This window comes from Loxodonta africana, chromosome 3 (assembly GCF_030014295.1).
Source record: "Loxodonta africana isolate mLoxAfr1 chromosome 3, mLoxAfr1.hap2, whole genome shotgun sequence".
In the NCBI taxonomy this organism is placed as follows: Eukaryota; Metazoa; Chordata; class Mammalia; order Proboscidea; family Elephantidae; genus Loxodonta; species Loxodonta africana.
The window spans coordinates 51,988,920-52,014,613 of NC_087344.1; the positions used below are offsets into that span (position 1 = coordinate 51,988,920).

Below are 25,694 nucleotides of genomic sequence, written 5' to 3' on the forward strand. Positions count from 1 at the left end.
GGCTCTGCAGCTGCTGGCTTTTCTATGGGTTAATGATTTATGATGGGTGGAGACTGAGCCCTTGCTGGGACTGTCCTCCTGTACCCAGGACCTGCTGGGGAAATGAGTGTAGGAGCTGGCGGGCTGGTGTGCACAGGTTGTAAGCTGGAGACTTCTCTCTGTTGCCGAAACTTCAGTCTTGAGCTCCATCTAATTGGATTTCTGGCCTTCTTTCAGCAGGAGAGCGGCTGGGACAGTGCTGTTCTGAGCTGGACTTTGTCTGATGGCTTCCTCCAACTCGCCGCCACAGCCTGCCATAGGTACAGTACCACAGGCCTTCCTGTCCCTGTTTGTCTGTCCTCAGAAGGGGGGCATGGGGGCTGGCGGAGGGACATTGGCTTTGGAGCCAGGCTGACTCCAGTCTGAATCCCCACTCTGCTGGTGGTTAGCCGTGTCCCCGTGTGCAAGTGACCCCAGCTCTCTGTCTCAGTTTTCTGGTCTGTGAAATGGAAGTAATAATTTCTTCCTCACAGAGTAGGCTTTGGACAAGCGTTTGCTCTTTACCTTTTCCCCCTAAGGTCCCCTGGAGAGATGAGCCGAGCCAGTGTGTGGGCTGAGGTGCCTCTTGGAGGCTGAAGCTTGTAAATTGGGGATGGGGAACCGAGGGTTGAGGGGAGGGGGCTCAGGGGCCATCTGTCTTCATCCCTGCTAAGGTTGGGTCGTCTAACAGTGGTAGAGTTGCCAGATTTAAGGAAAAAAAAAGAAGAAAAATACATACTTATATTAAAAAATTATTCGTTGTCTATCTGAAATTCAAATTGAACTCGGTGCACTATGTTTTGACTGGCAGCCTTAGTTCTGGGGCCTCAGAGGCACTGCAGGTAGACAATCTAGGTCCCACCCTCAAACTGAATCCCAGGCCAGGCCTCAGCTGCCCTTTGTCCTGCCTGCCTATGGGGAAGGCAGGATAGCTAAGTGATTATGCATGAGGGCTTTGTTCCCAGCCCCATCTGGGTTTGCATCCTGACCCTGGTGCTTATGCTGTGATCTTGGTTGAGTGGCTTGGTTTCTCTGTGGCTCATTTTCGTCATCCATAAAAATGTGGATAATAATAACACCCTTTCCTGTGTTGTTGCAAGGTTTAAATATAGGTAAGGCACTGGCGTGTGGTAATCAATCACTCAGCGGATGGGAGGTGTCATCACTGAGGGGTGTGGGAAGGACAGGCTTGCTACGTGCGCTGTGCTCAGGGTCCTGGTAGACCTGAATGGGGAGGCTCTTCCTCACTGAGTCTAAGTTTCGTCCTGAATGTGGGATCAGTACAGTGGACCCGCCTTCTCTGTGGCCTGGAACATGGGGTCCCCTGCCTTGTGGGCTTGCTTGGGTTGGCTCTGCGGAGGACTGGGTGTGTCCGAGAACTTCAAAGGCATGAAGGGCCTGTTCCAGCCATGCCACCTGTCCAGATGGTTGGGAGAGTCTCCATTCAGCACTTAATTATCCAGGGAGAGGCCCCCAGATATTTCCTTCTGATAAGGAGCAGTGTATGATTGCCTGGGTCTCAGGATCCTGGGGACAAAGGCACCTCCTGACTCATGACCATGACTTTGGCTCCCACTCTGGCCCCTGCTGCCGTGGGCACCTTGCTCCTTTTGTCCTGCCCACCGAGTGAGCCAAACATAGAAAGTGAGAAAAAAAAATTACTCATGTTTAAATCAGTTCAGTTCCATTGAACTCAGTTCAACAAACGTTTGACGAACATTTATTGTTCCAGCTACATCTCATATTGCTGGCTGCCATCATCTGGTTGAACCAGGCTAGTTGCCATGTTCTGATTCTTTGAGAGCTCCCCATTGTCTTAACAAATAAAATTCACATTCTTGTGTAGGGGATTCCCCCAAGCACTTATGGCCCTTTCATCCTTGCCAATGTCCTCATCCCCACTGGGTGTCTGGCTCTTCTCTGCTCCTGCTCCTGCCTTGGCCCGGATACCTTCCTCACCGTCAGAAACTACCAAACCCTCACTCGTCCTTCAAGGCCCCGTGCCAGGACAGCCATCTGCTGAAGCTTTCCCCTAAGCCCAGGCGAGCATTTGACCCCTCCTCTTTCTTTTTTTCTCATTCTGTACTATCTCAGTCTCTGTGGTTTTGTGTTTTCATCTTGCCATATTTGCCTCCCTCACAGGCAGTGAGCTCTTGACACCAAGGGCCATGTCTTACTTCTCAAGCCACTTGGCACAGGGGCTCCCAGCCACTGCTTAGTGAATGCATGGATGACTGTTTTGATGGGGTAGCTTAAGTGGCTTGTGTTTTTAAAGCGAAGGTGCTGAAGTGGCCAGAGTTCCTGGACACAGCCTGTGGGTGGGGTCACCTGGGGCTGGGTCTGGCCTGTGAGTGGGCAAGACTGCCCATCTCATCCAGGGTCACAGACTGGGCTTTGACTCAAGGCTGTCATAATAATGATGATAATGATTATAATAATGATAAAAATAATAAATAGAATCATCATCATAAGAATAGCTAACATTTAGTGGGCACATACCTCACACCAGGTGCTTTCTGTGTGCTAATTAATCCCCTCCCCCAACAACCCTGCGAGGTTACAATCATTGTTCTCATTTTACACATCAGGAAACTGAAGCTTGGAGGGGTATAATAACTTGCCCCTCATACAGCTAGTGTATGGGAGAGCTGGAGACTGAACCCAGATGGCCTGGCACTAAACTAGTATAGTGACACTGTCCATGTGTAAAGGGAGTTCTCCCTCTCCTGCCCAGCAGATTCAGGTGGGTGAGGACCGAGGGCACTGAAGAGTTCGGTTAAGCCCCATCAGCCAAGATGGGTCAGTGTCTGGTACCCTCTCCCCTGCCCCCACCTAAAAAAAAAAAAAAAAGAGTAGGCAGGGACTTAAACCAAAACGTGTTGCCCTTGAGTTGATTCCAACTCAGCGATCCTACGTGACGGAGTAGAACTGCCCCATACGGTTTCCAGGGAACAGTTGGTGAATTCGAACTGCCAACCTTTCGGTTAGCAGCTGAGCTCTTAACTACTGTGCCACCAGGGCTTCAATTTGGCAGGGATTTAGTGGTCATTTATTCCAGTATTTTTCAAACTTTTAGAACCACAACCCATAACGAGAAATGCATTACACATGACAACAGGGGGGTGTATGTGTGTGTCTATTCGACAAATACTTATGAGGTGCCTACTGTGTGCTGGTCCCTGCTCTGGATGCTGGGGATATAGCAGTGAACGAAACAGACAAAGATACCTACCCTCATGAAGCTTATGCTTATATTCTAGGGAGGAGACAGACAGTAAAATAAGTAAACTATATAGTATGTCACATGCTGATAAATGCCACAGGGAAAAATAAAGGAGGCAAGACATATAGGGAGCATCAAGGTGTCTCTGTGTGTTCTGTTGGTCATGCGGACCCACTGAGAACTGAAGGAGGTGAGAGTGTGAGAAGATACCTGGGGGAAGAACATTTTGGGTCTGGGGGCTGGAAGTGTGTCGGTTCTGAGGCAGGAACACGTCTTGTTACATTCAGAGTGCAGACAGCAAGGAGACCAGTGTGGCTGGAGTGGAGGGAGCAAGGGGAAAGCAGTTGAAGAATGTACATACACACACACACACAATGTATATATACATACATGTACACACAATATATATACATGTATACACAATATATACACATGTACACATGACATATGCATATATGTACACATGATATATACATATATGTACACATAACATACATATACACACTATATACACACAATATATATACATATATGTGCACACAATTTATGTACTCACGCACAATGTATATATGTATATATACATGTATATACATGTATATATGTATGTATATACATATATGCATACACACATATACATATATGTACACAATGTGTATATAAACATACATGTATGTACAAATGTGTATACACATATGTGTATGTATACAATGTATACACATATACATGTATGTAACACAATGTATACACATATACATGTGACACAATGTATATATACATATATACACGTATGTACACACTATACATACATATATATTTGTTGTTGTTAGGTGCTGTCGAATCATTTCTGATTCGACCCTGTGTGCAACAGAACAAAACACTGCCCGATCCTGCACCATCCTCACAAATGTTATGCTTGAGCCCATTGTTGCAGCCACTGTGTTAATCCATCTCTTTGAGGGTCTTCCTCTTTTTCGCTGACCCTCTATTTTCCCAAGCATGAAGTCTTTGTTCAGGTACTGGTCCCTCCTGATAACATGTCCAAAGTATGTGAGAAGAGTAATACATATATGTATATATACACATATATAACTATATACAACTGTATATAACTATATGTATACATATATAACTATATACGACTGTATATAACTATATATATAACTCAAATGGAAGTATCAAAAACAACAAAAAAGTTAAATATTATTTTATTAATATTATAGTGTAATATTAAACAAATTCTCAAACAGGAAATTAAAAAAAAAAGAAAATGCTGATTGGGAATCCCCTAATTGACTTTATGACCCACTAATGGGCTGAGAACGATGATTTGAAAACCACTAACCTAATCCAGGTTTCTGCTCAACTCCTGTATTTCCTTTTATAATTCGTTATCACAGGGCAGTGTCCAAGGGCTCAGGCCACTTCCAGGAGGTAACAGAGCTACCCCTGAGTCTCTGTGGCCTCGTTGTATAAAATGGGGGAGGCTCTGAGACTTCAATAAGAAGCTACATTCGGCTGCATCACTGCTCAGAGGAGTCCACCAGCATGGCCCATGAGATCTCCAAAGCTCCCGGGAGGAGGGCTAGGTCCTGCCACAGTGGCTTCCGTGGTTAGCATCCTTTAGTAGAAGTTGGGGATGCCCATTCTGGGGTGGACCAGCAACTGCAGCCGAGAAAGGGGCGTCTTGACTTTGATAGGTCTGTACCTGAAACAGAGCCCTAGTGGTGAAGTGATTAAGAGCTCAGCTGCTAACCAAAAGGTCAGCAGTTTCAGTCCACCAGCTGTTCCTTGGAATGTGTATGGATGGGTCCTTGCACTGTAGGACGTTTACCAGCATCCCTGGCTTCTGCCCACGAGATACAGTAACACCACCCAGCCATGTCACCCAGAAATGTCTCCAGATACTACCAAGGGTCCCCTAGGAGGCGAATCGCCCCTAGTTGAGAACCACTGGTCTAAGTGTAGCACTTAGCAGAGTCCCCGGTACATATAAGTGTTAGGAGAGTACCACCTGTTGAGAAGTTACTTACCGTTCGCCTCCCAGCCTGAGGACCTGAGGATAGGGTGTCTGTTCCATGTGTGTGCAGCCTGTCCCTACCTCGGGGCCTGGCATTTATCAGGTCCTCAATAAATGTTAGATCCATGAATGAGTGGGAGGGAAGGTAGGTGGAACAGGGAGATGGATGGATGGAGCAGTAGATGGGCAGCTGGACATACTGATTCCAGCAGTCTCTATGACCAGAGTAATCCAGTCCCTCCCCCACTGCACCCTGGGGGTTCCCAGAGCACATTTCAGGTACCAAAACCAAACACATAGCTGCCGAGTTGATTCCGACTCATAGCAACCCAATAGAACAGAGTAGAACTGCCCCATAGGGTTTCCAAGGCTGTAATCTTTACGGAAGTAGACTGCTACATCTTTCTTCTGTGGGCTGCTGGTAGGTTCGAAATCGCTGACCTTTCGGTTAACAGCTGAGCTCCGCATCACCAGGGCTGCTTTATAGTGCACAGGACAGCCTCATGCAACAAAGAATTATCTAGTCACAAATGTCAACAGTGCCAAGGCTGAGAAACCCTGCCTACATCTTAGTCACTGTTCACACCAGCCTTATGGGGTAGGTGCTGTTATTTCTCTCCATTGTACAGATGGGGAAGCCAAAGTTCAGAGAAGTAAAGTAACTTCCTACTAAGCGACACAGGCAGGATGGTCTGAGGCCAAAGCTTGTGCTCTGAACTGTGTGGCGTGTGTTGCAACCTGACAGCTCAAGGCAGCTCAAGGAGGGAGGGTGGGCAGCTCTGTAGACTTTTAAAGCCAGACCAGACTGCGCCTTGATATTGGAGTGGGTTTTCACGAGATAGGGGAACTGACTTAGGCTGGGTTCTCTAGAGAAGCAAACCCAGTAAAGCATATAAATATATAGAGAGATTTATATTAAGGGAATGGCTCACACAGTTGTAGAGGCTGGAATGTCCCAAGCCTGTGGTTCACGATAGAGGCTTCTCCTGATGCATGTAGCCACAGGGGTTGGTGAACCCAAGATCGGCAGGTCGGAGAGCAGGGCTGTGAAGATAGCCAAATCCCAAAGATCGGCAGGTAAGACTGCAGGTAAGCTGCTAGCTGAAGTCCCAAGAACCGAAGATCAAATGAACAGGAGCCAGCTGCAGGATCCAGAACCAGGGAAAGCCCACAGGCTTTGCCAGAATATCCACTTGTATTCAGTGCAGGCCACACGCCCCAGGAAACTCCCTCTCAACTGACTGGCTACTCACAGCAGATCCCATCATGGAGATGATCACATAATATCAAATCTTATCATGGAAGTGGTCACACCATCAAGCAACTATCAAATCACCGAGAATCATGGCCCAGCCAAGTTGACACACAACCTTAACCATTACAGGGACAAACTTGGTTCTTTCCAGCCCCAAATGCTAGGATGCATGAGAGAGACTGGAAAGAAGACTGGGGAACCTGAGCTTGGTGAAATGGGCAGATAGGTGAGGGCTGAAGAAATGCTGTTTAGGGTAGAGAGTTCATTCCTTTGAGTGTTTAACAAAAGTTTTTGAGCTCCCACTCTGGGCCAGGCTGGGACCTGAGCAATAAAGGGACAGATGGGGCCTCTGCTGTTAGGGATCCTGGGTCAGTAGGGAGTCAGAAAAAAGAAGTCCAAGGTAAATAACTACACATGACTCAGCAACTCCACTCCTAGATATGTACTCCAAAGAATTGAGAACAGATGTTTAAATAAACACTTGTACGTGAATGTTCATAGCAGCGTTATTCACAATAGCCAAAAGGTGGAAACAACCCAAATGCCCATCAGCTGATGATGGATAAGCAAAATGTGGTATATCTGCATGTTGTTGTCGCTAGCTACCCTTGAGTTGGTCCCTGACTCATGGTGACCCCACGCACAACGGAATGAAATGCTACGGTTTTGGATCCAACTGTTGTTCTCTGTAAGGTTTTCATTGGCTGATTTTCAGAAGTAGATTGCCAGGACTTTGTTTCTGGTTTGTCTTTGGAAGCTCCACTAAGACCCGTTCAGCATCATAGCAACATGCAGGCCTCCCCTGACAGACGAGTGGTGGTTACGCGTGAGGTGCATTGTTTGAGAATCGAACTCGGGTTGGAAGGCAAGAATTTTACCAGTGAACCACCACGGCCCCTTGTCTCCATATAGTGGAATATTATCAGCCATGAAAAGAAGGAAGTCCTGATACAAGGTAGGACACGGATGAACCTGGAACACATTATGCTAAGTGAGAGAAGCCAGACACAAAAGGCCACATGTTATATGATTCCACTTATACGAAATATCCAGAATAGGCAAATCCATAGAGACAGAAAGCAGATTAGTGGTTTGTGGGGCCTGGGAGGATGGGGAAATGGGAAATGACTGTATGGGGTTTCCTAAAAAAAAAAAAAAAAAAACAAGTTTGTACGTGGACTGGATGAAGGAACCAGCCAAGGGGCTAAGACAGAAACAGGGAGCAGGACCTGCTTGAGCCAGGGTGGCCAGGGAGGGCCTCTGCTTGGTGGGGCTTTGGAAGATGATGAGGGGGATGCAGCCCTGGAGGGGATCTCTCAGTGGGGAGAAGCCAGGAATGAGGCCCTTGGAGAAGACGTCCATGCTGGGAACATGGCCTCTGTCCCTGCCCCAGCCAGCCTACATCCTGGCATCTGAAAACTGGCTTACTTCAAGCCCCAAACCTTTCCAGGCAGCTGAGTTTTACACTGGTGTGCATACCAAATTAAGTGCAACATGCACAACGTGCTTACATGTGCTCGTTCACACATACACAAAATACGAACATAAACAAACGTAAATACTCATGACCTGTGTGCCCATGTGCATGTGTGCAGGTGCATCTGAAAAGCCCCGTTGCGTGCAAACAAGAACATAGGAAAACAAAAGACGTATGCTCTCGCACTCACCACAGAAGCTTGCTCCTTCTCGTCCCTCCACTGCCATCTACTTAGAAACTTAACCCAATCACAGACACCTTAGGCACATAGGAGGGCTATCTGGTCTGGACAGGAGTTTCCTTTAGACTTTGAGATCCCCCTTGTTCCCTCACTCAGGCCCCCAGGTGTTCCCCCAGTTCCAGCCCTTGCTGACCTCAGCCAGTCTCCCCAGGCACCTTTAAAACCAGCCAAGTGTGCTGACTCATGTGTGTCAGAGTAGAACTGTGCTCTGTAGGGTTTTCAATGGCTGATTGCCAGGCCTTTCTTCTGATGTGCCTCTGGGTGAACTTGAACCATCAACCTTGTACCACCCAGGGATTCCCAAGGCGTCTCTGTCTGCTCTTGATCTAACCTGAGGCCTACAGCATGGCTAACTCCTCCTCTCTCCTCCTTATACCTTCCCCAGGAGATCAGCTGGTTCCCAGAGCCCCAGGCCCCTCCCCAGAGGTGGAGGACGATCCCGGAGAGGCCTTTGAGTTTGACGACAGTGATGATGAAGAGGACACCAGCACTGGCCTGGCAGTCCCCAGTGTTGCTGCCGGAAAGGAGACAGACTCCCCACTGGTCTGCTTCGACTCCGCCCCCATCACTGGTGAGGGTTCTGGGAGCCTTCTTCCGAGATTTCCGGGCCTCTGGGGCTAGAGAGCTCAGAGAGCTGAGGGAAAGCATTCTCCAAGCTTCCGGCTCCCGGTGATGCCTGGCGGCCCCTCCGCTGTCCCCAGGAAGCTGAAAGGGAAAAACCACTGGGAAGAGGCTGCATTCCGTGGCTCTCCTTGGGAATTGGAGATTCCTAGCATTCCTGCAACATCTGGCCCCCTTTGGCACATTGTAAATGGAAGTGATTGGCTAGGCTTTGCTTTGGAGACAGTTGCTGCCCAGGGCTGTGTCCCTGTGGCCCTCCCCCAGCAGCTTCTCCCAGAGAATCCACACCAGCCAGGAGAGCTGCCTCCATGAGGTCCCCTCTGCAGTCTGCCCAGGGGTGTTGGCGGCCCTGAGGGCTGGAGGGCCGAGATAAGGCTGGTGTTAAATGGCAGCTTCTGGGCTCTTCGATTCTGTCATCCGGGAGAAACTCTGGGGATTAGCAGGAACTTCCTGTAGGCTTGGGGACAACAGGCTCCTTGAGGAGCTGGGGGTGGGGACAGGCCCAGAACAGACTGGGTGTCTGGTTTGGGTAGGAGTTGGGATGTGGGCCACGGGGGTGGGGACAGCGAGGTGGGACAGGTAGGGGAGCTTAATGACTGTACAGTGGCTGGTGTTCTACCAGGCCTGGGGGAGGGAGGCGGGCCCAGCAGGGACCCAGGCTGGCCAGGCCCTGTCTCCAGTGCCCCCAGGGGAGGCTGGGTAAGGGGGCGGGAGTGGGCCGAGCCCATCAGGGCCAGCCTCCGGCCTGACCGGCTCTTCCTCTGCTCTTCTCCTGCAGACCCAGACCCAGCGGCCGCACCGCCCCAGACAGAGTAAGTGAACCTCGTCCTTCCCTTTGGTGCTTGGAAAAAGAGGAGAGAGCAGGCAGCGGGGTGTAAGAAAGGGTGGAGCTGAGGTCAGAAGGGCTCAGGGCAGGCCTTGGCTAAGGAGGCAGGCATTCCATTTGCCTAGGGGAGAGAGGTCCCTTCCCTACAAGTCTTGTTACTTTATTTTGTCCAGAAGTCTGTGAAATAGCAGAAAGCAGGCCTGGCCCCAAATCCTGGCCCTGCCCGTTGATGGTGTGTGATGGACAAGTCCCATTAACTCTGAAGTATCAGCCTTTTCATATGTAAAATGGAGACAAGAAAAGTACCCACTCCACAGCGGTTGTCACTGAGAATTCAATGGTGTCTAGTGATTTTAGTGATTGGATGGCAGTGGGTTTGGTTTTTGATTAGTGCTCAGCACAGTGCCCAGCCCATTGAAATGGTTATAGTTCCCATCCCTATGACCATTCTCATTCCTGCTCCCGATACCATGACTGTTGTAGTTATGGACTCTGCCCCTCTATACCCAGGAGCCTAGCAGAGGCAAGGTTGCTTAATGGTTAAAGGCCTGGGTTCTGGGGTCACTGCTTAGGTTTTCCTCCTGCCTCCAGCACTGTCCCTGGGCCCTTGTGTAAGTCCAAGTCCCTGCAGACTTTGGTTTTCTCGTCTGTAAAATGGGCCAGTGATTCCTCCCTTACAAAGCTCTTGGGTAAGATGCCAGCATCGTGGTGGGCACGTAATCAAGGTAGTTATTCTTGCCACAGTTACCTCTGTGGTCTTCAAGTCAGTGCTCCTCTCTGGGATGGGCTGTGCATTCAGGGACAGGGGCCTGGGAAGTTGAGCACTCTGGGTACTTTGCCCACCACTTGGTACTGGCCAGCACTGCATATGTGGGTGCTTAAGGGTCCTGTTCTAAAGGAGGCACAGAGTGGTGAATTTATGCCCTGGGGTTCATGGCCAGGGGCACCAGGGTCCCCAAGTTTCAATCCTGGCTACCTTGATGGGGGCATAGCGTGTTTGGATCTCCCTTTGTCTTCCTGGGAAGAAGTTCATTCATTCTGTGTGAATGAAGGGAGCTAGTTCTCAGGCTGGTGTTCCTGGCTGGGGGTCTCAGAGATGTAGTCCTCTGCCCGTGGGGCCCTGGAGGGGAGGCGGTCATGGACTCAAATTGGAGTCTGGAGTCCTTATCTGTGCTCCTTGCTGTCTGGAATGGGTGGAACCCTAGAGGGTGTCTTTGGGGCCTGCCACTGTATAATTAATGTCAGAATCTGGGGCCAGCCTAGCCCCTGAGTAGGGACCTGAAATGAGTCAGTAATATACTTATCCTGTACTTGGGCTGGGGACATCTTTGGTGACGGCGATGGCCCAGGGATTGAAGCCCTCCAGGGTGTGTCTGGCCCTGTGCTGAGCATGGGGATGTGACGAAAATGAAGCTGCTGAGAAACTTGGTCTGATGGGGGAGGCAGACCAATCCAAGCATGGCAGAGAAGGATGCGAGGGGACCTGGGGCACTGACTGGAGGGTCGGGGTCAGGGAAGACTCTGGACCAGGTCTTGGGCTGAGCAAGTGAGCCGCTGGGGAGGGAGACGGGTGGGAGGAATGTACACCCAGAGGAAGCCACTGGACAGAGACACAGAGGTGGGGAATCGGGCTGTGAACAAGTGCACCCCTCCCCAGGTCTGGTGCTCTTGGCTCTCTCAAGCCACCCTCCTGGAGACCCCCTCCCTGCACTCCAGGCTTGGAGTGAGGATCGTGGCAGCCTGGTGCCGCCTCTTCCCATGCCTGATCTCGGTGCTTGTGGACCAGGCCCTGCTGCACCCGGAGACCTGGCTCCTGAGCTTGGCCGGCCAATGGCTGCAGCCAGATCTCTGTTGGGCCAGTGCTGGGCACCACGCTGAGGCCAAATGACCCAGTGCCCTATTGTTTTCATCAGCTCTCTGGTCCAATAGCCTGGAGTGGGCGAGCTTTTCCGGCTCTGGTTTAACCCTCTGTCTACCACAGGCAGCCCTGCCACCTGTTCTGTACTTGCCCTGGGCTTACCCCAGCTCCCTCAAGCCTCATCTCCTGGAGGCACTGGGGCGCAGGCTCCAGAGGTTCAAATCCCCACTCGGCTTCTCACCAGCCCAGTGGCTTTGGACTGTTCATGGATCTCTCTGAGTCTCAGTTTTCTATAAGATGGCAATAATGTTGTCCACCTCGAAGTGTTGTTTGGAGTAAATGAGACTGGTCTGTAGAAGCACCAGCGTGCCCCTAAGTCCACACTGAGTGCTTGTTTCTGTCTCTACCTCTCATCCAGTGTAGGGGTCCAGAGTCTGTGTATCCGGTGCCTTGGACAGCTGGGATGGACCTGGACTGCTGGGGGGATGGGCATCTCACCAACAATGGCCCTGGGTAATCCTTAGTCTGTGATGTCATTGGCTTATTGGACAAGCACTCATGCAACTACTGCAGAGCATTGGTCATAAAAGAGGTCCTAAGAGGCCTCCATTCCAGCCCCTTCATTTTACACACAGGAAGTTTGGGGGCGTGGCTTGCCCAAGGTCAGGCAATGAGATGCTGGCAGAGCCCAAGGTCAGGGTGAAATGCTGGCAGAGCCAAAGTTCAGTCAGTGAGATGCTGGCAGAGCCCAAGTTCAGGCAATAAGATGCTGGAAGATCCCCAGGTCAGGCAGTGAGATGCTGGCAGATCCCCAGGTCAGACAGTGAGATACTGGTAGAGCCTAAGGTCAGGCAATGAGGTGCTGGCAGAACCCAAGATCAGGCAGTGAGGTGCTGGCAGAGCCCAAGGTCAGGCAGTGGGATGCTGGCAGATCCCCAGGTCAGGCAGTGAGATGCTGGCAGAGCCCAAGGTCAGGCAATGAGGTGCTGGCAGAGCCCACAGTCAGGCAGTGAGGTGCTAGCAGAGCCCAAGGTCAGGCAGTGAGGTGCTGGCAGAGCCCAAGGTCAGGCAGTGGGATGCTGGCAGAGCCCAAGGTCAGGCAGTGAGATGCTGGCAGAGCCCCAGGTCAGGTTCCAGGTCTCCATTTACTTAAGTTCTAGCTGCTTCCCAGAGTGGTGATTTTCTCCTCCACTCTGGTGTCTTCTGGGAGGAATAATCAATCCAGATCACTTTCTTCTTCCTTGTTATTCAAGAGAAAGAAAAAATTTAATTTATTTTTTTAAATATCCCCAAAGGTGGTCACTAAACAAACACCAAACACATTTCAAGGTGAAGACGCTTGGCTTCCTCTCATTGCATTTCCTCCACAGCCTCTGCCTGGAGGTTTGGCAATGGCCTCATAGAGTAAATGCCCAGTTTCCTCTCAAAGTGACCTCACTCCCATCAGGTCACTTGATCCTCTGGCCACAGCTGGGGAGGGTGGGCAGCAGGGCCAGTCCTAATCCGCACTGCACACTGGGGAAGTGGTGGCCAGGTAGGAGTGTGACTGGTCACATCAGGGCTCAAGTCCAGGTCTTTAAGGAGCTGGGGACTCGGCATTGAGCCAGACAGAACTGGGTTCTAGTCTTTGCTCTGCTGCTCACCAGCTGTGTGCCGTTGGGCAAGTTGTGTCCCATCCCTGAGCCTCACTTCTTAATCAGTAACATGGGATGGTAAATACTTGTCCTGCAGGACTCTGCAAGGAATCAGTAAGCTTATGGATGTACTGCGCTTAGTCCTGGGACCTGCATGTGTTGGCTGCTCTGTGTGTGTTCCCTGTTGTTATTCTAAGTCCTTGTTTGTAGTTGGTTTTAGAAGGAACCAGCTGGGCTCTTGGAGCCCTGGTGGTGCAGTGGTTAAGTGCTCAGCTGCTAACAAGAAGGTCGGCGGTTCAAACCCACCGGTTGCTCTGTGGGAGAAAGATGTGGCAGTCTGCTTCCATACAAATTACAGCCTTGGAAACCCTATGAGGCAGTTCTACTCTGTCCTTCAAGGTTGTTTGGAGTCAGAATCGACTCGACGGCAACAGGGTTTTTATTTATTTATTATTTTTTTTGGTTTTTGCTGGGCTCTTTAGGGGGCGTTGGTCATGCAGTGGTAGAATGCTTGCCTTCCATGTGGGACTCCTGGGTTCGATACCTGGACAGTACACCTCATGCTTAGCCACCACCTGTCTGCCAGTGGAGGCTTGTGTGTTGTTATGATGCTGAACAGGTTTCAGCAGAGCTTCCAGAGGGACTAGGAAGAAAGGCCTGGTGATCTACTTCTGAAAATCAGCCAGTGAGAACCCTATGGATCACAATGGTCCAATCCTGTTGTGCATGGGATTGCCATGAGTCAGGGGCTGACGTGATGGCAGCTAACAGTAACAACAGTGGGCTCTGTACCTGGGAGGCAGACAGACCTGGGCTTATCCGCCTCTCTCACCGACCAGCTGCGTGCCAGCCACCCCACCCTCCAAACCTGTTTCCCTTGTCTGCTCAGTGAAGATACGCACACCTGCCAGGCGGGTGGCTGCAGGGATGAGCAAGGTGGGTGGGCAGTCCCAGTGACCTTGGCAGGCAGTTGAGAAGCTGTACTGATGAAGGGGTGGGGTGGTGGGTCCTCTCCTGTTTTGAGGCCTGTGGACTGCCCTGTCCCTTCACTTCCAGGCCCAGGGCCAGGCTTGGTCAGGTCGCCAAGAGGAGGCAGCCAGGCTGGGCTGAACAGAGCTGCCAGCGTGCTGGGTGTTCACTGTGGCCAAAGTCCATGGAGTGGTTTGGGGGTTGGGCTAACTTGTTCAACAAGCCCAAGGAGTGAGGATGGCAGGACACATGTCCATCTGTTCATCCGTCCATCCGTCCATCCTGTTTTGTAGAAAAAGTGCTAATGGTGGCCCATTCTCTCCAAGGAGACATATCTGTTAGCCCACCCCTTTGCCACTGAGTTGATTCTGACTCATAGCGACCCCACAGGGCAGAGTAGAACTACCCCGTAGGGTTTCCAAGGCTGTAATCTTTACGGAAGCAGACTACCACATCTTTCTCCCTCAGAGTGGCTGGTAGGTTTGAACTGCCAACCTTTCGATTAGCAGCCGAGCATTTTAACCACTGTGCCACCAGGGCTTCTTTCATCTGTTCGCAGAACTGATAATAATAATGCTAACAATGATGTTGGTGGTCACGGTTACTGTGTACCGGGCACTGAGCGAAATGCCCAGTCTCGTTTACTCCTCACATCTCCAGGAAGTAGCTGCAGTCATTACACATTTGACAGATGGGGAAATCAAGGTACAAGAAAGTTAGATGTTTTCCTCAAGGCCACATACAGCCAGTAAAATTAGAACAGTCTATATCCGAGGCTTCTCTGACCCAGAGGCCAGGTGCTGCCCGCATTTGCCATCTGCCTCTGGGGGTACTGAGGACTCCCGTTCGAGCCCAGGAACTCACTTTGGTTCATGATTGGTGGGTGTGGCTCACTCTACTTGAATGATCCGATTTGTGTATGTTGTTGTTGTTGTTAGTTTCTGTGGAACTAACTCCGACTCATGGCAACCCCATGTGTACAGAGTAGAGCTGTGCTCCCTAGGGTTTTCAAGGATGTGACCTTTCAGAAGAAGACGGCCAGGCCTGTCTTCCAAGGGGCCTCTGGCTAAGTGTGAACCACCAGCCTTTTGGCTAGCAGTTAAGCACTTAACTGTAAGTGGGGAAAGGGGAGGGATTTATTGGGGCAAGAATTTTACCTGCGGAGAGATGAGCTCTGAGCTCTTGGGAGGGTGGAGTGTTGCATAGACCTCTCCTGGGACCAAGCAGAGTAGCTGGGTGTGGGGCCTGCCAGGCCTTGGCACTGCCCCACGTGTGATTCTAGGTAAGGAGCCTTCCCTTGAAATGGGGCAGAATAAAGGAGCCCCTCCCTTCTCACCTTGTACCCTGCAGGTTTTGTGGGGGTGGGTGAGTCTCCCTATCTGCATGTCACCTCCATGGGGACAGGGATTTGGTTTTTGGCTGGGGAGTATTTTGTTAGTTGTGGTATCCTCTGGCTTAGAGCAGCACCAGGCACAGGGCGAGTGCTGCAGACAGCCTGGTTGAATGAAGGGTGGCTACAAGGATGAGTGGGGTCAGAAAGGTGACTTTCGGTGTCTCAGTGACAACAAGGAGCGAACAAATGGTTTGGAAGTAAAATCTCTGAACCTGGATTCTGACTCTGGCAGCTGACAGAGGCCAGTGGGCAGGGAGGCTTGGTGTGGTGAAGTGGCCGGAGGCCACACAACATAACCCCTGTGATGCTGATGGTGTCGGCTACCATTGATGGAGCCACACACTGTACTGAGTGCTTTGTGCAATTCTCTTGTTAATTATGCCAAGCCACATGGAACGGGGACTATTGATTATGCCCATTCTGCAGGTGAGGAACTGAGGCTTAGGGAGTTGGAGCCTTTACCCAAGATGTCATGGAGCTAGTAATGGCAGGGTTGGGCCTGGGCCTGTCGGACTCCGGAGCCATTGTGAAGCCCCGCAGCGTGTGCCTTCGCTGATAGACTTTGAAGCTGTGCAGTCATGACCACCCTGAGCTCTCTTGGGCAGTCATGGTTGAAAGAGTGGCCTTGAACGCAGGCCCACCACTTGCCGGGAAACATGAGCACTGGGATCGTCAGCTTGCTGTGATTTTCCTGGACTCAGGCCTGCACCTCTCACCTAGGAGTGCACTAGCGCCGTGGACCCCAGACCCCCCTGGAGCTGTTTGCTTTTCCTGCCTTCTTTTGCTGCCATCCCCATAAGCCCCACTGTGGCCTCAGTATCTCCTGGTGGGTCAGGGCTTTAGCTCCTAGCTTCAGCCCATGGACTCTCACTGGCTCCTGGGAGGTACCTGTCCACCCGTTCCTGGGCTTACCTGGACAGGGTGGATTGTGTAGCCCGTTGACCTGCATCTCTCACCTGGGCCTGGAGTCTGGGACAGAATGGGGCAGCCGGACCTCTGGAAGGGCCAGGGAGACCCATCTTCCCTGGAAGGAGAGGAGGTGGGCTCTGGGAAGCCATGTTTGAACAGGCTGCCTGGGACCTGGTGAGGCTGGTGAGTGTGGGGAGCATGGAGGCTCTTGGAAGGGGCAGGCCTACAGGGCTGGGGTGTCTCCCCACCCCATGGAGGCCTTCGTTCTTGGGGAGGTCGGTAAGTGAGTTCTCGTTCCTGGTTTTCCAGATGACTGCAGATTCCTAGTCAGGAGGGGCTTGGAGAGCCTGGCTTCTTTTTACACCCACTGTTTCCCGCAGCTCAGCTCCGAGCACTTGTAGCCTCCTTGTATCCTGTCCTGCTGGGTTGGTGTGAAACCCAAGGCCTGCTCTCTCCCAGTGGCCGCTGCTGCTGAGTCCCTCATAGAGGGTTATGGAGACCAGACCCCCTCCAAAACCTCTCTCTGTTCCTTAAAAAAAAACAAACTCGTTGCCAATGAGTCGACTCTGACTCATGGTGACCCTGTGTGTGGCATAGTAGAACTGCTCCATAGGATTTTCTTGGCTGTGGTCTTTATAGAAGCAGATCGCCAGGCCTATTTTTCGTGGTGCCACTGGGTGGGCTCAAACCATCAACCTTCTTGGTTAGTAGTTGAGCGCAAAGCCATTTGTGCCACCCAGGGATCTTCCCCAGTCCTTGCCAGTCCCGAAATTGGCAAAGTTGTTTTTTATTTTTCTTTGTTTTTTTTCTCACTCTAGGTTCATGACCTTTGGATCACAGACCCTTTGAGTACCCAATATGAAAGCCAAGAAGGCTTTCCCCTGAAAAATATATATACATAACCGTTCATTATATTGGATACCCCTTTAAGGAATCTCATGAAGACCGTCCTTGCACCGTGCAGTGATAGAAACTCTGCCTTACTAATCTATCGACCCCACTGCCTGGCACAGAGAAGGCATAGTACTAATAGCTCACACGCACACAGACTTTACAGTTTATATAGCCCTTTCCACACACATCTCATTTTGATTCTCGCAACAACCATGGTAGGGAGAATAATGCCCGCCCCTAAAAGATTTCCACGTCCTAATCCTGGGAAGCTGTGAATATATTGTTTGATTTCCAGCCAGTGTACCACATGCACGGACTAGAATGAAAGACCTGGTAATCTACTTCTGAAAACTACCTGTTGCCGTCCTGTCGATTCCAACTCATAGCGACCCTACAGGACAGAGTAGAACTGCCCCATAGGATTTCCCAGGCTATAGTCTTTATGGAAGCAGACTGCTACAGCTTTCTCTCGAGAAGCGGCTGGTGGGTTCGAACTGCCAACCTTTAGGTTTGCAGCCAAGTGCTTAACTGTTGTGCCATTAGGGCTTCTGAAAATTAGCCAGTGAAAACCCCATAGATGACGAGGTTCAATCCCATTGTGCATGGGGTCGCCATGAGTCCAGGGTCGACTTGATGGCAGCTACTAACAACAGCAACCACACAACAACAAAAAGATTAGATGCTAGGTCGGCCAGCTGCTTCTTCGCATTGCCCCAAAGGGTGCAGGTCTGTCTGGGGGCAGAAGGGACCCCATACTGGTTAATCCATTGGTTAGCATTGCCTGTAATGTTTTTTTCTTTTTTGTAAAAGTCATACATGTTTAGAGTTGAAAAATTAGAACATAGAGACAATGATAGATGAAAGCCACCGTTAATTGTTCTGCTGCACTCCTGTCATCCTCTCTGCCCTGCATACATACCAGGGTACATCTTTTTTTTATGGATCTGTGGTTTGATTGTAAATGTTGTTTCCTCCTCACTTTTTCCCTTAATTACATAGCATGAGCATTTTCCCATGGGAACCCATATTCCTCTCCAACACCTCACATTGGTCTCGATAAGTCATTGCTGGGGGTGCAGTGCCTGCCATGGGCCCCTGAGATGTCACAGAAGGAGATGTACCTACCATGGAATGGAAGACCAGAGGCTGGGGATGAGGGTGGGGCCAGGCATATGTGTTGACCTTGGGGCTCGCTCCCTGCTCCCTGTTGAGGACTGGGTTGTGGATACCATGTGAGGGGCCCTTCTCAGACTTGCCTTGGGTCCCTGCTAACTCCTCCACCTCATTCAGTAAGTGGACTTGTGATCGTGTGTGGGTGGCACACGACACACAGACTGGGTCGCTGAACCCTTCTGTATGTAAGGAATGGCTGAGGCACAGTATGGAGAGGAACATACACGCAGGTCTCACAGCAGTGGGTGTTGGGGGACCCTGTAGCTGGAGAAGGGGTGGAGGGAAAGGTGGGGAAGGGAGCACACACATGGGAGCATTTACCATGTGCCAGGCCCTTGCTAAGTATTTTACAGGCCTTCTTCATTTACTCTATCCCAGAACCCTAAGAGGGAAATAATATTGCTCCATTTCACAGATATGGAAACTGAGGCCCAGAGGGGTATAACATGCTTTACCTGCCTTATCTCATTGAATCCTCACAACAGGAAGTGGAAGCAACTCTTCACCCTGTTCCACAGGAGGGGAAACAGCAACTCCAAGACATTTAGGGACTTGACCCAGTGCACACAGCCAAGAGGCACAGCTGTGGTTTCCTTGTAGGTCTGTCTGCCTCCGGAAGGAGCCTTAGTGGTGCAAAGGTTAAGCGCTCAGCTGCTAACCAGAGGTTGGCAGTTCAAACCCACCCAGCATCTCTGAGGGAGGAACACCTGGTGATCTGCTTCCGCAAAGAGGACAGCCTAGGAAACTCTGTGCATCAGTTCTGCTCCGTCACACGGGGTTGTTATGAGTTGAAATCAGTGGCACCTAACAACAAAAATATCTGGTTCCAGAGTGCATGCCTCTTCACCCCTCAAGCCTGGGACCCCTGGTTCTCGACCCTTGCTGCCTTTGGAGCCAGCGGGGAGCCTGGGCCTCAGTGCAGAACAATGGATGGGAATCACTGGAGTGGGGGCCCTGGTGTTGTATCTTTTAGGAGGGACTCCCTGGGTGACTCTAATGGGCAGCTGGTTTGCATGATAGAACAAAATGACCTTTTAGGTCCCTTTCTGCTTTAACATGCTGTATATAGAAAGAAACTGGCCCAGGCTGGAAAGAAATTTGGAAGCAGGCTTAATCTGGAGTGCATATTTTTGCCTTTTCTTTTTTTGTGCTTTAACTGAAAGTTTATAATTCAAGACAGTTTCTCATACAGAAACTTATACACACATTGTTATGTGACCCTTGCTGCTCTCCCTACAATGTGACAGCACACCCCTTCTCTCCATTGTATATTTATGTCCATTCAATCAGCTCCTGTCCCCCTCTTCCTTCTCATCTCGCCTCCAGACAGGAGCTGCCCACAGTCTCATGCTTGAGCTAAGAAGCACACTTCTCACCATATCATTTTGGGTCTTATAGTCCAGGCTAGTCTTTGTCTGAAGAGTTGTTTTTGAGTATGGTTTTAGTTTTGGGCTAACAGAGAGTCTGGGGGCTGTGACCACTAGGGGTCCCTCCAGTCTCAGTCAGACCATTAAGCCTGGTCTTTTTACTAGAATTTGAGGTCTGCATCCCACTTTTCTCCTGCTGCATCAGGGATTCTCTGTTGTTTGCCCTGTCAGGGCAGTCATTGGTGGTAGCTGGGCACCATCTAGTTCTTCTGATCTCAGGCTGATGGAGTCTCCGGCTTATGTGGCCTTTTATGTTTCTGGGGCTCAAAATTACTTTGTGTCTTTGCTGTTCTTTATTCTCCTTTGCTCCAGGTGGGTTGAGACCAAATGATGCATTTTAAATAGCTGCTTGCTAGCTTTTAAGACCCCAGATGCCACTCACCACAGTGGGACGCAGAATATTTTCTTCATATAATTTGTTATGCCAGTTGACCTAGATGTCCCCTGAAACCATGGTCCCTGGACCCCTGTAACTGCTACTTTATCCCTCGAAGTGTTTGGTTGTATTCAGAAAACTTCTCAGCTTTTGGATAAGTCCAGTTGTGCTGACTTCCCCTGTATTATGTGTTGTCCTTCCCTTCACCTGAAATAATTCTTGTCTACTATCTAATTAGTGAATACACCTCTCTCTCCCTCCTCACCAACCGTCATAACCATCAAAGAATGTTTTCTTCCGTGTTTCAGTCTTTTCTTGGGTTCTTGTAATGGTGATCTTATATAATATTTGTCCTTTTGCGACTGACTAATTTCACTCAGCATAATGCCTTCCAGATTCATCCATGTTATGAGATGTTTCACATTCCATTGTGTTAATATACCATGATTTGTTTATCCATTGATCTGCTGATGGGCACCTGGGTTGTTTCCATCTTTTTCTATTGTAAACAGTGCTTCAGTGAACATGGGTATGCATGTAGATATCTATTCATGTGAAGGCTCTTATTTCTCTAGGATATATTCCAAGGAGTGGGATTGCTGGGTCGTATGGTAGTTCTATTTCTAGCTTTCTAAGAAAGCACAAGTTTGATTTCCAAAGTGGTTGTACCATTTTACATTCCCACCAGCAGCGTAGAAGTGTTCCAGTCTCTCTACAGCCTCTCCAACATTTATTATTTTGTGTTTTTTGGATTAATGCCAGCCTTGTTGGGGTAAGATGGTACATTGTAGTTTTGATTTCTCTAATGGCTAATGACAGTAAGTTTTTCCTCATGTATCTGTTAGCTGCCTGAATGTCTTCTTTGGTGAAGTGTCTGTTCATATCCTTTGCCCGTTTTTCAATTGGGTTATTTGTCTTTTTGTTGTTGAGGTTTTGTGGTATCTTGGAGATTTTAGAGATTAGACGCTGATCGGATTTGTCATAGCCAAATTTCTTTTCCCAGTCTGTAGATAATCTTTTTATTCTTTTGGTGAAGTCTTTGGATGAGCATAAGTGTTTGATTTTTAGGAGCTCCCAGTTATCTAGTTTCTCTTCTGGTGTTTGTGCATTGTTAGTAATGTTTTGTATACTGTTTATGCCATGTATTAGGGTTCCTAGCCTTGTCCCTATTTTTTCTTCCATGATCTTTATCGTTTTAGATTTTATATTTAGGTCTTTGATCCCTTTTGAGTTAGTTTTTGTGCATGGTGTGAGGTATGGGTCTTGTTTCATTTTTTTACAGATGGATATCCAGTTATGCCAGCACCATTAGTTAAAAAGACTGTCTTTTCCCCATTTAACTGACTTTGGGCCTTTGTCAAATATCAGCTGCTCATATGTGGATGGATTTATGTCTGGATTCTCAATTCTGTTCCATTGGTCTATGTATCTGTTGTTGTACCAGTACCAGGCTGTTTTGACTACTGTGGTAGTATAATAATTTCTAAAATCAGGTAGCGTGAGGCCTCCCACTTTGTTCTTCTTTTTTCAGTAATGCTTTGTTTATCTGGGGACATCTTTCCTTTCCATATAAGTTGGTAATTTGTTTCTCTATCTCATTAAAAAATGCCATTGGAATTTGAATCGGGATTGCATTGTATCTGTAGATTGCATGTGGGAAAATAGATATTTTCACAATGTTGAGTCTTCCTATCCATGAGCAAGGTATGTTTTTCCATTTATGTAGGTCTCTTTTGGTTTCTTGCAGTAGTGTCTTGTAGTTTTCTTTGTATAGATCTTTTACATCTCTGGTTAGATTTATTCCTAAGTATTTTATCTTCTTGGGGGCTATTGTATTGCCTTTCTTTTGTATCTTGGGTTTGGGGATTGTGGAAATGGTTAGGGCTGGCAGGATCTCAAGGGCGGAGTACTCTGAGTAGGACCATCCTGGGTGAACCCAGAGATCACAGCCCCTCCCCCCTCATGCTGCAGATTGGGTTTTATTGGAGGCCTTATAAGGCAAATGTTATTCTGGTCCTTTCTGATCCCCAAAGGTAGATTTCTTTACAGTTTGTTGTTTTTCATACCTCATCTTGGAAGAGACCCCGGCAGTATCCCGTGTACGTGGGTCAGGCTGGCCAGGAATCCTCAGAACCCTCTGGATATTGCAGTCTTCTCCCTGACCAACCACACTCCGGGGAAGAACCCTGCACCGTGTCTCGTCCATGAAGATTTATCTAGAAATGGGGGCCCGTGCCAGCAGCTATGTGTGTGTGTGTGGTGGCACTGCTATTCTCTGGAGGGGACTTCTTATCTTTAAAATAGGCCAGGTGGTCATCTGTCATGGTGACCAAGATAGGTCAGGCCCCTGATCTCCCCAGGCTTTCACTCCTCTCCTGGCCCGGGATTCCCTTTGGAGAGAGAACAGGGCGTAGAAGGAGCTTTAAACTTCATGGACCAGAGACACACCAGGGGTGTTCAGGTGTGCTGACTTAGGCCTGGTTTGCAATGAAGACTGGTGGTTGGGGGAGCTGAGGGGGTCCTCTTGGCTGTCCCCTGCCTCCATATCTACCTATTTGTAGTTGAGCTGCCTATCTTCTGCCCCTCTCAATGCATTTGGCTTCTTTCCTGTGCATCCGGTGGCAGTGGCCTCACTTTGTAAGGCTGGCGTAATCTCACTGGCCTTGCTCTGATGTGTAAGCTGGGAGTTAGAAGTCTGGGAAGTTCAGATAAGGGTGAGATAGCTGGGCTCTTATTGGTTTTTATGGCTCTTTTATCATCTGGAGCTGTTAGGGGAGGCCCCAGAAGAAGTGTTCTCTCACCAGGAGAATTCCACTTTCCATTGGGGGGGGCCCCAGGTGGCTGCCTCGGACAGCATCCGGGGTATACTGCCCCAGAAGGGTGCAGGGTACATCTGTCAGTGGCCTTGGGAGGCAGGCAGGAAGGGGTGAGGAGACAGGAGGCACCCCAGCCTCATTTCTTGCCATGCCGTCTTGTATCCTTCACTTGAGCTGTACCCCTCATGCTCTTGCCTACCACCCTTTTACTCGTTCCTGTCCCTCCCAGAGGCCCTTTCTGCCTTTCATTTGCTGTCTCCCTGGGGTACAGCTGTTCCAATCTGGGGACAGCAGAGCTGGTGTCGAGGGCAAGGCTTGCAGCAGATTGACACAATTCCCATCACAGGTGACAGGGCAGGGTTCTGAGCCTCAGTTTCTTCATCTGTAAAATGGCTGTAATAATATGCCCCCTGAAGGCTGTTGTGTTCAAGAGGCTGTCCCTCAAGCACTCTCATGACTAGATGGGGGCCACAGAGGAGAAGTGTCTTTTTCCTCACACTTTCCAAGTGTGGGGTGGGGCGTGGTGGTCTCTAGCTAAGCCTTCCTAACCACCTGTCCACCCATCAGCCTCTTCCTGCCCTTGGGCATCCCAGTCTCTGCTTGCCTCAGTCATGGAGGCAGTGGGGGTGGGCCTGAAGGCACCTTCCCTCCGCTGTGTGACCCCACCCCCAGCCCCAGGTGCTGGGCCTGGCTGCTAATGTGTTTTGATAATGGCCAACCGGGAGGTTCATATTTCAGCCTCCCCTGGCTTTTAGTCTGCTTATGATGTATTCCAGATTCTGTCTAAAGCTGCCTGACCTCACCCAGCAGTACCCACCCCTGCTTTGATGGCACCTCCAGAGTTTACAAAGGGCCGTCATGTGAGAGCCTTGCTACCATTTCTCTTGGATGGAGATTTGAACTTGTATCTCTGACTTTATGCCAAGTGTTCTTTCTCTCCTTTAAAAAAAAAAAAAGGGTGGCTGGACAGCCACAGAGAGGTTAAGTGACCTTATGTGAGTAGGTGAGTGCTTAAATGCAAGTGGTCTGGTCAAAAGAACACAAACTGTGCAGGTAGATCAGTCAGGTTTTAAACCCCAGCTCCCTCTAATTAGCTGGATGACTTCGGGTAAATGGGTCTTTCTGAGCCTCAGTTTCCCCATCTGTAGAATGAGCATTATGATCCATACCTCATATGGGTCCTTATGAACTTAAGTATGCAAATATATGTAAAGCAAAGGAAGCGGCCCCCAGCAGGCGCATTGTAAATGGTCACCGGTTGTTATAGCTACGGATCAGAGCAAAGCCGGCCTGTGTTAGGGAGACTAACAAGCCAAGCCCTTCAGGCCCACATTGGCTCCGGCTGGAGCAGTTTGATTCTGTCTGAGCATTTTTGAGCAGTTGGATCCAGTGCCTTCAAAATGTCACTGTGTTGATAAGGGGGCAGCCTAGGGAAGCAGCTGTTGGGGTGGGGCTCTGGTGGCTCCCTTTAGCTTAGTCTTGGGGTCCAGAACAGCCCTGCCTCCTCTTGGCCTTTATGTCCCATCTCCTAGGACTGAAATGTGCGGTTGTCCTCTCCCCAGGGCCACACTGCCAACTTCTGGCAGCCAAGTAGGGGCTGAGACTTCCTTCTCTGATAATGCAGATGGCTTGGGCCTGCGTGTCCAGTACGCTAGCCACTAGCTACGTGTGGCTATTTAAAATTAAAGAAAATGAAAAATTAAGTTTCTTGGTTGCACTAGCCACATTTCAAGTGCGCAGTAGCCACACAGAGAAAGCAGATGTAAAATGTATCTAGATACAGCACAGATAGAGATATAGAACCACAGCTCTCCAGGCTGGATTACCTGAGAGGTGTGTAGGGGAGGGATGAGAGCCCAGCCTTGGAGCAAGCTGGTTCATGGTCTAGTTTTGCCACTTACTGGCCGTGTGATCTTGGGTGGATTCCTCTCCTCATCTGCAAAATGGGGAGGATGCCAGGATCTACATCTTGGCGTTATCTGAAAGGTGAGGTGAAGAGTCTGGCTCATAGGAGGTACTCAACAGTGTAAATTCTCTCATTCTCCTTCTCTCCCCTCTCCCCTGCACTATTCTGCTCTTCATTCCACCCGCCCCACCCCACCCCCCCATTAAGGGCTCAGGTGCCTGGAAGTTCAAAGTCAATTGCTTGGCAACAGTGGCTGCCGTTTTAGTCAATCTAAGATACTAACTCTAGACTAATAGAGGTGATCTTTCTTTCTGTCTGCCTGTCTTTCTGTCTGTCTTTTATATCATATATTGTATCAGGGGATACATGATACTCACATGGTCTCACTGTTGTGTTAACCTTTGTAACTTGGTTTAGGTGGTGTCTTTTGGGTTTCCCTACTGTTTTGCTATTCTAGATTCTGTTCTTTGGAGGCAAGTCACTAAGCCTAGCCCACCCAGTAGGAGAGAGAATTAAGTTCTGCCTCCCATAGGTGGTCATGTGAAGGTTTTCCAGTCCAGGTTCTCACAAGGGGCAGGGAGCGTTTTGGAATCCCCAGCCCTCACTGTCACTTTACATTTGGGAGAATGAAAAGACTGGAGATGACCATCAAGTCTGCACT

At 49.6% G+C, this 25,694-nt stretch overlaps 1 protein-coding gene across 7 annotated transcripts in view; it reads left to right on the forward strand.

Annotated features, from left to right (window-relative positions):
• Nucleotides 1–221: 221 nt before the first annotated feature.
• ARHGEF10L (Rho guanine nucleotide exchange factor 10 like) overlaps nucleotides 222–25,694 on the forward strand; it is a 158,774-nt gene continuing 133,301 nt past the window's right edge. For 4 of the 7 annotated variants that reach the window (XR_010321309.1, XM_064281367.1, XM_023552013.2 and 1 more), the window contains exons 1-2: nucleotides 8,577–8,802; nucleotides 9,631–9,664. Coding sequence is in view for 6 of the 7 variants with exons in the window: in XM_064281367.1 (XP_064137437.1) it covers nucleotides 8,577–8,802; nucleotides 9,631–9,664 (260 nt within the window). In the remaining variant the exon portion in view is untranslated. Of the gene's footprint in view, nucleotides 300–8,576; nucleotides 8,803–9,630; nucleotides 9,665–25,694 lie in introns of those variants that run through there. The other 3 variants (XM_023552016.2, XM_064281366.1, XM_064281365.1) reach the window with 2 other exon arrangements.